At 41.0% G+C, this 14,109-nt stretch overlaps 1 protein-coding gene across 1 annotated transcript; it reads left to right on the forward strand.

Annotated features, from left to right (window-relative positions):
• Positions 1–5,583: 5,583 nt before the first annotated feature.
• Positions 5,584–13,985, forward strand: LOC122676796 (cytochrome P450 2J2-like). The gene is made up of 2 exons (XM_043876369.1): positions 5,584–6,055; positions 13,807–13,985. The coding sequence occupies exons 1-2, from the start codon at positions 5,731–5,733 to the stop codon at positions 13,983–13,985; spliced, it is 504 nt and encodes a 167-aa protein (XP_043732304.1). The 5' UTR covers positions 5,584–5,730.
• Positions 13,986–14,109: the final 124 nt, after the last annotated feature.

Raw genomic sequence — 14,109 nt, forward strand, 5'->3', positions numbered from 1 at the left:
TGCCGTCTTTCAGGCAACTTCACAGTTCCATCTTCCCAAAAGTTTTTATCTTTTTGAGCAAAGAACTGCTCCAAGTGTTTTGTTTTTTTTTTTTTTTTTTACAGTCTTCCAGGTAATTGAAGTTTTTTCCATTAAGAGAATTTTGTCAAGACCAAAATAAATGAAAATCCAAAGGTGCGATGTCTAGTTATTTTAGCAGATGAATCAGAACTGCTCAGCCAAGCTGTAACAGTTTTTTCTTGGTCATCAAGAAACACGTGTTCTTGAGTTATCCTAGTGGAAGATTATGCATTTTCAGTTAACTTATTCCAAATACTTTTTGTCTCAGTGCTGCTTTCATTGGTCTAACTATGAATAGTACTTGGAATTAATCATTTGATTTCCAGAAGGAGCTCATAATAGAGGACTCCTTTCCAATCCCACCATACTCCAACATCATCTGCTTTGGGTGTAGACCAGCCATTGGTGTGGTTGGTGATGGTTCACTTTGCTTGCCCCATGATGCCTTCTGTTCCACATCACTGTACAGTATCCACTCTTCATCACCCATCACAATTTGTTTTGAAAGCTGATACTTTTCATAACATGTAAGTAGAGAATCACATGTGGAAATACGATCAAGAAAGTTTTTTTCACTTATGTGAAATCCAAACATCAAAGCAATTACCATAATGAAGACAGTGTGAACGATATTCAATGCTTGATTTGGATATTTTCTCAGTCATCTCCTATGTGGTATAAGGTTGACTGTTTTCAGTTAATGTCTCAATTTTATTGGTATCATCTTCAAGTACTATCATCTCCTGGCCATGGAGCATCATCCAGCGAGAAATCTGTGCACAAAACTTCACAAATCACTATTGACACTTTTGATTAATCACCACACCTTCTCTGTACATTGCATGAATCTTTACTGGTGTTTCAGTTGCATTTTTACCTTTCTTAAATAATATTCTAATATTCTGAAAATGTTGATTTTTCCCTTCTATATTCAATATTAAATGGTTACACAAAAATTCACACAATTTAAATGTTTTTAAATGCATGCTGATATGAGAACTGTCACAATACAATGTAACAAAATTGTTTAGAAAGAAGTTAAAGACAACTAAGCACTATTAAAGCCATTTTTCAGGAAAGAAAAAAAACAAACAAACAGTTTCACCAACCCAACATAATATTGAATTCATCTCTTTTTCCTTGCAGTTCCATCAGTTTGTCTGCATGTATTTTAAAGCTCTGTTGTTAGGGGAATACACATTATAGAAATGCTATGTCGTCTTTGAGAACTGACCCTTTATCATTACGTACTGCTCTTTTAAAGTTTGTGATAATTTTCCTTGCTCTGATATCAGCACTTATTACAGCTACTTCACTTTTCTTTTGATTGGTATTATCATGGTGTATCCCTCCATCCTTTAATTTCAACATATCTGTATCTTCATATTTAAAGTGGGCCTGTTCTAGACACCATATAGTTGGGTCTTGTGTGTGTGTGTGTGTTTGTGTGATCAAAAGCAAATAACAGGAGATATACTTGCTTCATAAAACTTAAGTGTACAGTACAATATTGTGAACTCTAAGCACACTGTTGTAAACAAGATCTCTAGAAACTGTCCATTATATTTCGCTGAAACTCACTACCCATGGAACAGAATTTTTTTCATTTTCTCCTTCCCCTAGTCCATGACAACCTCTAGTGTGGAATTTGGAATATTTGTGTACCATTGGTGAGAAAGTAAAATGGTACAGCCACTACAGAAAACAGTATGGAGGTTCTTCAAACAATTGAAAATAGAACTACCCTATGATCTAGTAATCCCACTACTGGGCATTTATCCAAAAGAATAGAAATCAGAATCTTGAAGAGAGATTTTCATTTCATATTCACTACAGCACTATTCATAACAGCCAAGAGGTGGAAGCAAGTTAAATGTCCATTAATAAATGAATGGAATGTGGACTACATATACAAGGAAATATTCATCTATAAAGAAGAAGGAAATTCTATGAAATTTTAGAAACAGGCGAACCTTGAGGACTTTATGCTAAGTGAAATAAGCCAGCCATAGAAGGACAAATATTACATGTTCCACTTCTCTAAAGCATCTAAAATATACAGCTCATCAAAGAAAGTATGAGGCCTCCAAAATTGTTTTGGCTACTCAGGGTTCTTTGTGATGTCACATGGATTTTAGGAATACATTTTCAATTTCTGTAAGAAATGTCTTTGGGATTTTGATAGGAATTGCATGAGCTAAGGTGAACAGTTAAGTAATACTAAGTTTTCCAGTTCATGAACATGAAATATAGTTCCATTTATCTGTGTCTTCTTTAATTTTGCTCAGCAATACTTTACAGTATTCAATGTGTACATCCTTTGCCTTCTTGGTTAAGTTTATTTCTAAGTATCTTGTTCTTTTTTATGCTGAGCTAGAACTATCTCTCTGTGCAAAGGACATTATCTTAATGTGTTCAGTTCAGTCGCTCAGTCGTGTCCAACTCTTTGCGACCCCACGGACTGCAGCACACCAGGCCTCCCTGTCCATCACAAACTCCCAGGGTTTACCCAAACTCATATTCATTGAGTTGGTGATGCCATCCAACCATCTCATCCTCTGTTGTTCCCTTCTCCTCCTGCCCCCAATCCCTCCCAGCATCAGGGTCTTTTCAAATGAGTCAGCTCTTCACCTGAGGTGACCAAAGTGCTGGAGTTTCAGCTTCAACATCAGTCCTTCCAATGAACACCCAGGACTGATCTCCTTTAGAATGGACTGGTTGGATCTTCTTGCAGTCCAAGAGACTCTCAAGAGTCTTCTCCAACACCACAGTTCAAAAGCATCAATTCTTCAGTGCTCAACTTTCTTTATAATCCAACTCTCACATCCATACGTGACTACTGGAAAAACCATAGCCTTGACTAGATGGACCTTTGTTGGCAAAGTAATGTCTCTACTTTTTTAATATGCTATCTAGGTTGGTCATAACTTTCCTTCCAAGTACTAAGAGTCTTTTAACTTCATGGCTGCAATCACCATCTGCAGTGATTTTGGAGCCCCCCAAAATAAAGTCTTCACTGTTTCCACTGTTTCCCCATCTATTTGTCATGAAGGGATGGGACCAGATGCCATGATCTTAGTTTTCTGAATGTTGAGCTTTAAGCCAACTTTTCACTCTCCTCTTTCACTGTCATCAAGAGGCTTTTTAGTTCTTCTTCACTTTCTGCCATAACGGTGTGTCATCTGAATATCTGAGGTTATTGGTATTTCTCCCGGCAATCTTGATTCCAGCTTGTGGTTCTTCCAGCCCAGCGTTTCTCATGATGTACTCTGCATTTAAGTTTAATAAGCAGGGTGACAATATACAGCCTTGACTTACCCTTTTCCTATTTAGAACCAGCCTGTTGTTCCATGTCCAGTTCTAACTGTTGCTTTCTGACCTGCATACAGATTTCTCATGAGGCAGGTCAGGTGGTCTGGTATTCACATCTCTTTAAGAATTTTCCACGGTTTATTGTGATCCACACAGTCAAAGACTTTGGCATAGTCAATAAAGCAGAAATAGATGTTTTTCTGGAACTCTCTTGCTTTTTTGATGATCCAGCAGATGTTGGCAATTTGATCTCTAGTTCCTCTGCCTTTTCTAAAACCAGCTTGAACATCTGAAAGTTCATGGTTCACGTATTGCTGAAGCCTAGCTTGGAGCATTTTGAGCATTACTTTACTAGCATGTGAGATAAGTGCAATTGTGCGGTAGTTTGAGCATTCTTTGGCATTGCCTTTCTTTGTGATTGGAATGAAAACTGACCTTTTCCAGTCCTCTGACCACTGCTGAGTTTTCCAAATTTCCTGGCATATTAAGTGTAGAAAACCCTAAAGACGCCACACACACACACCTGTTAGTAATAATAAGTGAACTCTGAAAAGTTGCAGGATACATAATCAACCTACAAAAATCATTTGTGTTTCTGTACATTGACAACAGCCATCTGAAATGAGTCTTGGTGTTTTTATGGACTCTGCCAGTTTAATTAGTGTGTTTAGAATATTAATGTTTAATGTGGTTATATAGTCATGATCGTTTTCTATTCAATTTTTCTTTTCTTTTTTTTTTTTTTTTTTTTTGGTCTTTCACTCTTTTTCTCTCTCTCCTGGTTCTGAGTATTTTGTATAATTCCATTTTCTCTTCTGTCTTAGCACGTGAATTATATTTCTTTTTTAAACCTTCAGTGGTTGCCTTACAGCATACACTTCCAACTGGTTCAAATACCTATCTTCAACTAGCACTACACTGTTTGATTGGTAGTACAAGTACCTTATAACAGAATTTTCCTAATTACTCCCTTCTGTCCTTTCCAACACTGCATCATTCATATCACATATCTAAGCTAGAATCATTAAATACATTAGTGCTATTTTTATTTTGAATAAACTCTTATCCAACAGATCAATTTAGAAAAAGAAAATAAGAGACTTATTACATCTTAATTTGTTTTTTCTCTAATAGTCTTCCTTTATTTAGATCTGGGTGTCTGACCTAAATATCTTTCCTTCTTTCTGAAGAACTTAGTTTAACATTTCTTCTAAGGCAGGTCTTTTGTTATTCAGTTGATAAGTCATGTCCAACTCTTTGTGACCCCATGCAGTGCAGCATCCTAAGCTTCTCTGTCCTTCACTATCTCCTGGAAATTTGCTCAAACTCATGTCCATTGAGATGGTGATGCCATCCACCCATCTCATCCTCTGTCATCCCCTTCTCCTCCTGCCTTCAATCTTTCCCACCATGAGGGTCTTTTCCAATGGGTTGGCTCTTAGCCTCAGGTGGCCACAGTACAAGAGCTTCAGCATCAGTCCTTCCAATGAATATTCAAGGTTGATTTCCTTTAGGTTTGACTGGTTGATCTCCTTGCTGCCAAGAGTCTCAGGAGTCTCAAGACTTCGAGAATCTTCTTCAGCACTACAGTTCAAAAGGGTCTGCTAGCAACAAATTTTCTGAAATTGTTTGTAAAGGAAAAATTAACTGCTAGATGGAACAAATAAAGGCATCTACATAATTCTGTCACTGAAGCAATCTTTGTAAACAGGAGCGTTCAGTGCCTTGTTCCAGAGTAGCTCACAATAAACGTCAGGTGCTGTTGTTTTTCCCAAAGTTCAAGAGGCTGGGCTCCAATCCTTTGGTGAGAAGGTGACTGAAAAACACAAAGCTCAAGTATCTGTGGAGCTCTCTGAGAGGCAATGAAACCAAAAACCTTTGGGCACCCTTGGTCTCAGAGAATGCAACAAAACAACAACAAAATACTCCAAGCCTGGCCTTTACCAAGACCCAAGTGTGTGTTCTTTCCAGAATCCAATGGCAACAGCTGGTGGGCAGAAGGAAGGCTGGATTTCAGCTGCAAGGAGCGACGCGGCGGAGATTTGGCGGGGGCGGGCGAGGTGCGCAAGAGGTGGGGCCTGGGGGAGAACCGGGCTGGTCCGGCTGACCTCGTCACCGGAAGTCAGGCACTCCAGGGGCGGGGCCAATGAGGGTTGCGGCGGGGAGGGAAGAAGAGCAGGAGGAGGTGGGGCAGGAAAGCACCGAAGAGAAAGGAAAAGACCGGCTGCACCGAGGGACGGGCGAGGCGGGGCCTGGGTAGCCGGCTAGGGGGGAAGGAGGGCGGTGCTGGCAGCATGACGGCAGAACCCCGCAGGGACCTCCGCAGACTCGGACCGCGGAAGGGGGACCAGCACAGCCATGTTGGAGGCGTTGGGCTCCCTGGCGGCTGCCCTCTGGGCCGCGCTCCGTCCTGGCACTGTCTTGCTGGGGGCCATTGTCTTTCTCCTCTTAGCTGATTTTCTCAAAAGGCGGCGACCAAAGAACTACCCGCCGGGGCCCCCGCGCCTGCCCTTGATAGGCAACTTCTTCCAAGTGGACTTTGACAAGGCGCACCTGTCGCCTCAGCGGGTAGGAGCGAGCGACGGTGCCCGCGCGCGTCCTGACCCTGATCTGTGGAACAGGGGCCATTCAGGCTACCGAGGGCGGGAGGACTGGGAGGGGGGACCCCCTGGAGGCTTCCCTGGTGGCTCGGACGGTAAACAATCTGCCTGCAGTGCAGGAGCCCCAGGTTTGATCCCTGGGTGTGGAAAATCCCCTGGAGAAGGAAGTGGCAATCCACTCCAGTATTCTTGTCTGGAGAAGCCCATGAACAGAGGAGCCTGGCGGGCTATAGTCCATGGGGTCGCAAGGAGTTGGGACACGACTGAGCGACTAACAATTTCAGTTTTCTGAGGCTAAAGCAGGCACCCTAGTACAGCCACTTGGAGCCTCTCTCTTGACCACAGCAAGTGGCATGATTCACCGTGCTTTCTACGTGTGAAATATTGTTAATTGTTCACTGTTGAGTGTGCTGGACATGATATACTTTGGGGGCGGGGTGCAAGTTTATTGTACAAAACAGAAAATGCATCTCGATCCATCGTTTTCTGTTGGAAAACGTTTAACTATTGAACTGTAGCTTCTCAGGTGGTTCAGTGGTAAGAATCCCCTGGAGAAGGAATGGTAACCCACTTCAGTTTTCTTGCCTGGGACACCCCAAGGACAGAGGAGCCTAGAGGGCTATAGTCCATGGGGCTGCAAAGTGTCCAACACCATTTAGGGATTCAGTAACAAGCAGCACTCATCTGAAGCCTTCACATGCTGCCGGGAGCTTAGTCATCTGCATATTTTCTCTTCTCTCAGGGATCCTCGGATAGAGTATGGTTCAGAACCTGCTCTGCATGCTTAGTAAACGTTTTTGACTGACCAGGTGGCCCTTTGTCTCCGTTTCTTTCATTGGAGCCTTGAGGGTGACAGACACAATATGGTTTTAAGTCATTTAGTTGCATCTTGTTACATATTACCTGTACATTCTTTTTATAGTATGAAAACTTTGTCTTTTTTTTACATTATTTTTGGCTGCACTAGGTCTTCCTTGCTTTTGCTAGGGCTTTCTCTAGTTGCTCCAAGTGGGGACTACTGTTGGTTTCAGTGTGCGGGCTTCTCATTGTGGTGACTTCTGTTGTGGAGAATAGACTTCGGGTGTACGGGCTTCAGTGGTTGCATTTTGCTGGCTCTAGATCGCGGGCTCAGTAGTTGAAGTGCTCATGCTTAGTTGCTTGTGACATATGGAATTTTCCCAGACCAGAAATGGAACCCATGTCCCCTAATTGACAGGTGAATTCTCATCCACTGCGCCACCAGGGAAATCTCCCATTTTGTCCTTTTAATATTATTATCCTTGGTGAGAAAGAGAGATGGGAAGCTATACTTTCCCTGGGAGGTTCTGTTTCCCTTGTGTAAAATGATGATGAGGAAAAGAAGAAAGTATTAGACACTCAGTCACGTCTGACTCTTTGCGACCCCACTGACTGTAACCTGCCAGGCTCCTCTGTCCATGGAATTCTCCAGGCAAGTGTACCGGAGTGGGTTGCCAGTCCCTCCTCCGTGGGATCTTCCCAACCCGGGAATCAAACCCACGACTCCTGCATTGCAGGTGGATTCTATGGTCTGAGCCACGTAAATCCTCACCACTTGTCAACCACATTGCTCCCATCCCCACAAGGACAGAGCCCCTCATCTTCAGGCTCCTCTGTCTACAGTCCACTCTCAATAAAGTATTCATTTAAAAATGTCATTCCTCTGTCGAGATTTTCTTAGTGCTTCCTGCTGCTTCCCAGAGTTCATATTCCTTAGGGAGCCACATGGATCCCTTCTTGTATCCTCTTTCCACTTTATCGTCTTCTTCCATCAGAGCTCCCTAACTGTGGCCACCCTGAATTCCATAAAATTCCCTTCATCACTCAACACTATCTCAAGAATTAGCAGCTGCTTCCTTGCCTCTCAGCACAGGTACTTTCCTGACAGACAGCTCTGTGGTAGGTGGTTGTGATGATTAAATAAAAGGAATGTTCAATGTTAACATAGCTTATAGTTGGTGCTCAGAATAGTTCTAGTTCCCTAGAAATGCCTGGAGCACTTTCAACACAAGCCTGTATTACAAACTCAAGCTCAGATGGAGATGGCTTCATCACTTTCTGGGAGAAACACCCAGTTGGTAGCACTAAGTGACGAGATTAGTATATAGAATTTTAAAGATAAGATCCTAAACATGTATACCTTTTTTTTGAGAAATATGTTGTTTAATTTCCAAGTATTAGAAGCCTTTCTTGTTTTCTTTACCTGTTAATGATTTACAGTTGGAGATCATTAGGGTCAGAGGACATTTAACTATATGATTTCAACTTTGAACAAATATGTAAAGGTTGGTTTTATGACCCATGACAGATGCTTGAAAACTATGTCTTCTGCTCTCATTGTTTGGAGTATTCTGTACTGTGTCAGACCTTAAGAAATGAGTGTATTGTTTAGTGTTTCTGTCCCCTGTTGATGTCTTATCTACTAATTCTATCAATTACTGGGAGTGGCTTATTGAGGTCTCCAACAGTACTTGGACATTTAAGTCTGGTCAGTCTGGTTAGTTTTGGTCGTTTTATTTTATGTATTTGATGTCTCTTTTATTTGGCACACACACATTAAAATTGTTGTGTCATCTTGGTGAACTGGCTCTTAATTATTACATAACCTCCCTCTTTATCCCTGATTTCCTTTGCCTGAACTTTACCTGATACAGTATAGCTAAGCACCTCTCTTTTGATTAGTATTTGCATAGCATATGCTTCTCCAGTCTTTCATTTTTAAGCTACTTACATGATTATATTTGAAATGAGTTCTTATATATAACATATAAGTGGGTCATTTTTTTCATTCTGCCAATCTCTCTTTTATTGGTGAATTTAGATCCTTTATATTTAGCACAAGTTCTGATGTGTGAACAGTTAAGTCGGCCATTTTATTATTTATTTTTTATTTTTCACTTTGTCTTCCGTTTCTCTGTTTCTCATTTCTGGTCTTTCTGTGAGTCACTTAAATATTTTGTAAGAACCCCGTTTTAATGTATCTGTAATGTTTTTGAGTACATCTCTGTATTCTGCTCTAAGTGCTTCCTGTAAAGCTTACAGGCTATGCATATGTAGCTTGTTACATCATCTAGTGTTGTTTCCATTTTAAGGCTGAGGAAACTGACTAAAAACTGTCAAGTGATTTGCGTAAGTTATTCAAAATTGATAATGGCCAAACAAGGACTTGACTTCTACCCTCGGTCTCTACTTATGTTGCCTGACACTTCTTGAGATAGTTAGCAGATTTATTCAGGGTTTCATTTATCCAATAGATATTTATGAAGTGCTTATCATATGACAGGCATAGTACAATAGAGTATATGATGAAAGGTGTGGTATAAATTTATGGCAACCAAATGAGGTGTTATTAGGTAGGTTCACTGTGAATGAGAAGCCATGGGGATAATCTCTATAGAATGCTGAAATGAATTTGCTTGAACTTGAAATAACTGTGAGGCAAGTGGCTATATGGAGTAAAGTGGACAGTAGATTTTTAAATGGGAAGTAACATGAGCTAAAACAAAGTGAGAAGGCAGTGAAGAAACTGGTTGATTTGTTTGGCATAAGGGGAACCTTCCTTATTTCCCGCATTTCTGAAACATTCTCTACCATAACTATATGGCTTATTATAGGAACATATATGTGAATAAGAAAAAAACTAATTGGACTAAGGACAGGAAGTGATAGATAAGGAGGATAAATGTATTATGAGGACATACATTAGGCTGCTTGTAACAAAAAAATCCCAAAATACAGTGGTGTGAAAATATTGAAATTTATTTCTCTCTTACAAGTTGAGATGTAGGCAGGAAGACCAGGATAGCAAAGCTGCTTTGCTCCACAAGATTATCCAAATACTCAGTGCTTCTATCTTGTTGCTCTGGTCTCACGACACTCAACATGAAGGGGAAAGTGGGAGATGGTGAGAAGGAAATTTCCTTCAAGGACACGACTCGGAAGATGCACACATCACCACTACTCACGTCCTATTGGAAGTTAATTGGGAAGTAATGTGGCCAGTTAATCCTTAGGGAGTTCCATCACTCAGCAGAAGAGAGAAAATATGCTTTCTCCTTGCCTTCATTTAAGGATGAGACATACAGAGCGATTTAGAAAGAGCTCTACTTTATGCCCACCAACTAGGCACTAAATCTCTGTGCCTCATTTTCTGAAAACTAGGAATACATTATGCGGTTGTTATAGGAACCAAGCAAGTTTGTGAATATTGGTTTATCCCAGGGTAAACTAGCACATAGCCAATGCTTATTTCTATATCTACCCTCCTCCTTTCTTCAAAAATGTATAGTAACCAACTCAAGGAAAAACCAGTTGTTGGTTATAAATGAGGCATCACTTGTCTGACTTGATTGCCTCTTGGGCTCCTTTCATCCACTCTCTAGCCACTTCCCCTCCATTTCTTTGTCAATACCTTATCTGAATCTTTTTGCTAAAATACACTCCCAAATATATCAACAAAAATAAATAATTTTCTTATTAATCTTTGTATTATGGTTGCTATCCCCAGAATCCTAAAGATGGGAATTTGTAATAGCCCTCATTTTATTCATTTGGAAACTGAGACAGAAGAAAATTCTATCTGTCCCCTTGAACAAGGGCTTACATCCCTTTGCACACAGATCCCATTCATTCCACAGAGGCTCCAGTGGCTGTCTGCCAGGGACCCGGGAACAAAGTGCCTTTCACTTTGCTCTTCTCATTCTTCCTCACAGAAACTTCTTTGGAGGGGAGGGAGCACACAGTGCGGCTTGTGGGACTTTTGTTCCCTGTCCTGGCATCGAAACTGGGTCCTTAGCAGTGAAGCCCTGAGTCCTGATATCCTGACCACTGAACCACCAGGGGATTCCCCCTTACATAAACTTTGAAGGAAGAACAGTTTTTTACCTTCTATAGCTGGGAAGGTGAGGCTCATAAAAAAGGGAAGTAGCATTCCTAAGTGCTCACAGCTAGTCAACCACAGAGTTAAGATTTCCACATGTCTCCACAGCTAGTGTGCTCCTCTCCATAATCCCTATAACAAAACTTCTGTCACCTACAGCCTGCTGAGTAAGGGGACATTCTCTCCTGGTATAATAGATTTGATTTACTAGGAAGTCCCTGTTCCCTACCCCAGAATTCACTAAACATATCTCTTCCTTTCTCTGGTGAGTCACATGGGCTGAATTCTCTCTTTTCACTAGACTTTAAGACGCTTGAGGTTAGAGACTTTGTTTATTTAATCTTTATGCCTTATTCTCAGGACACATGTGCTCACCCAATTCAAGTACATTGAGCATATGAATGAGTGTGTATAATGAATGTCTATGTCCTATAGTGTAGTCTAGTTAAGAGCAGGAAAAATGGAAACAGGTAGACATATTTCCTACAGCTCAAGTGCACAGACAGACAAACACAGAGACTCCCCTCAATACAAGCCTCCCACCAGCCCCATGCACCCTCCATTCCAGGATTCAGAGACATATGCATATTCAACTGTGACTCTTCTATTTTTCAGTTTGTGATGAAATATGGGAACATTTTTAGCATGGATTTTGGTACATTTCCTTCTGTTCTTATAACTGGATTGCCCTTAATCAAAGAAGCCCTTGTCCTTAATCAAAGAAGCCCTTGTCCACCAAGACCAAAACTTTGCCAACCGCCCCTTGATGCCTATTGAAATACGTATCTTTAACAATAAAGGTAAGTTTCTTGAACAATGTTTGTTTGATGTTCCTATGGTCCGTGAAAGGGTCTCCAACACTCCCAAGGACCTATCATATTCCTGCCCCTCTAGGAAGCTGAGTCCCTGCATTTCCCTGCTGAAGACACCTGCTATGGGAACCTGGCAGGGTCAGCCCTAATGTCAGGGATTTGGGAGAAGCCATGTTTTTTCAGATGGTTCTCAGTTTCTCTTTGAAACATTTAATCTATTAACTCTACATCCATTCACTCCATGAAAGCCAGGTGTACCTAGTGCTAGGCACCAGTGACAGAACAGTGAGGAGAACATACATAATCCTTGATTGTTCTATAACTTACATACTATTAAGAAAAACAGTGTCAATCACACTAATAACTTAAGACCTCAGTGTTATGAAGATAAGAGCAGGGTTCACTTATTACGGGTATCTAATCTAGTCCTGAGACTCAGGAAAAACTTATGTAAGTAAATGACATTTAATAAAGTGATGAAGCAATGCAGCAGAGGGAATAAAATGTAAAAGTTTCCAAGTTGGGAAGACAGACAGTGAACTGAGGAATTGAAAGGTGGCCAGTGCAGGAAGCACAGGGATGAAATGGAGATAATTAAATGAAGATGAAGCTTCTGAGTTTGGCCAGAAATAGTTCATGCAAGTTCCTTTTAAGGATGTTGCTTTTTATCCTAATAACAATGGAGGTTCTGAATGGTTTAAGTAGAGGAAGGAATCATCATATTTATATGGTACATTTTAAAGACATTTTTAAGCTGCAGTGTCAAGAATGGAATAAAGGAAGCAAGAGACTATTGTAGACTTTTGGATTAGAGGAGGTGGTGGCCTGGAAGAGGGGAGTGGAAAGAAATGTCAGTCCAGTAGGTTTGACCAGGAAAGTGGTGAAGATATATGGGTTTAAGCTACTCAGGAGGCAACTCCAGTAGGACATGATGACCTAGACAGAGGGAGAATGAGGTGCTGAGGTAGACACCCAAGTGGGTAGGTAAAGAAGGAAGAAAGATGTGGAGGAGGACAAGGTATTGTCTGGCCTGGGTAGGGAGTTGTATAGAGCAAACCATAAATTTAGTCATGAATATGCTGAGTGTGAAGCCAAGAGAGTCAAGCAGAGAACTGTACATGTGTCTGGAGCTGAGAGGCAGAAAATACGTGTTTACTGTCAGTAGATGTGATTTGAAATTTTAGAAATTGAGATTTCCTATAAATGGAGGATAGGGTAAAGAGAGGAGGCTTCAGACCTAATAGAAGATAGTTAACCTAAGGTATGATAATTTCTCTGAAGTCATAGAATTACCAGAAAATTATGGAGAGTGTGGTGTCCTGGGCTCCATTGGCAGAGAATGTTTCAGAAAGAAAGGATCTCATACTGCTGACTCATTAGGATGGGGTTGAAAAGGATCCTGAGTTGAATAGCAGGGAAGGAAAATGTTCCTAAGGTGGCGACAGTGTGGAAGGAGACATGAGAAGGAGTTGAAGAGTGCCCTGGAATGAAGAAATGGGAGGCTGGTGGCCTCTCCTGTGTTATAAAATCACTGAAGTTCTATTACACACAACATACAGATTGTTTTCCTTTGCCTGTGGTGTTCTTTCTGCAGTGTCCACAGTTTGTTATCTAGCGTGATTCATTTATCTTTTTAAGATATTTAAGATCTTTTCTACTTATGAGTATTGACTCCTTCTAATCCATTAGTGCATACTTGGTATGTGGCATAACCAGTAATTAAATATTCTTATGAGACAAGTAATCAAACGACAGGCTTTGGAGTCAAGCAGACTTGAATTTGAATGCCTGTTCAGCAGCTTACTCACTCTGTGACCTTGCAGAGTTTACTTTTATCTCCCATGCCTCATTTTTCTCATCATTAAAGTTAGGCGGCTGGTTTGGCAGTAATGATTGTACCTACCTCAGAGAGTTTCTGTGAACACTAAATTAAACAATGCATTAAAAATGCTAACATGTCCATCAGATGGGCAATCAGTAAATTCAAGTGATTATATCTATTGCTTTGGAATTATTTCTCTGAATAGTTTTCAAGCACCTTAAAGCCCTTCTCCTTTCCTCCATCTGATACCTTATCCTGAATGGGTCTTGTTGGCTTTTTTTAACGTTAGCTTTCTTTTCCCAGAATTGATCATGTCCAATGGCCATGTATGGAAAGAACAAAGGAGATTTGCCCTGACAACTCTGAGGAACTTTGGTTTAGGAAAGAAGAGCTTAGAGGAACGCATTCAGGAGGAGGCTGCCTACCTCATCCAGGAAATAGGAGAGGAGAACGCTAATCAGGTCCTAGGACAGGTGCACTGACTATGGTTTATTCATTCACTAATCAGATGCTCAGTTAGAGCCTATGTGCCTGTCCTGTGCCCAGCACTGTGTGGGCCACTGAGGGAATGACAGTGAACAGCTAACTATGACCTGCCCTCGTGGG

The sequence above is a fragment of the Cervus elaphus genome, chromosome 20, assembly GCF_910594005.1.
Source record: "Cervus elaphus chromosome 20, mCerEla1.1, whole genome shotgun sequence".
Taxonomy (NCBI): Eukaryota; Metazoa; Chordata; class Mammalia; order Artiodactyla; family Cervidae; genus Cervus; species Cervus elaphus.

Bases quoted from the DNA above. Each gene is read 5' to 3' on its own strand.
- LOC122676796 (XM_043876369.1), top strand. From the start codon at position 5,731: ATGTTGGAGGCGTTGGGCTCCCTGGCGGCTGCCCTCTGGGCCGCGCTC. The intron at 6,056-13,806 runs GTGGCTCGGACG...TTCTTTTCCCAG, and splicing joins ACCCCCTGGAGGCTTCCCTG to AATTGATCATGTCCAATGGC.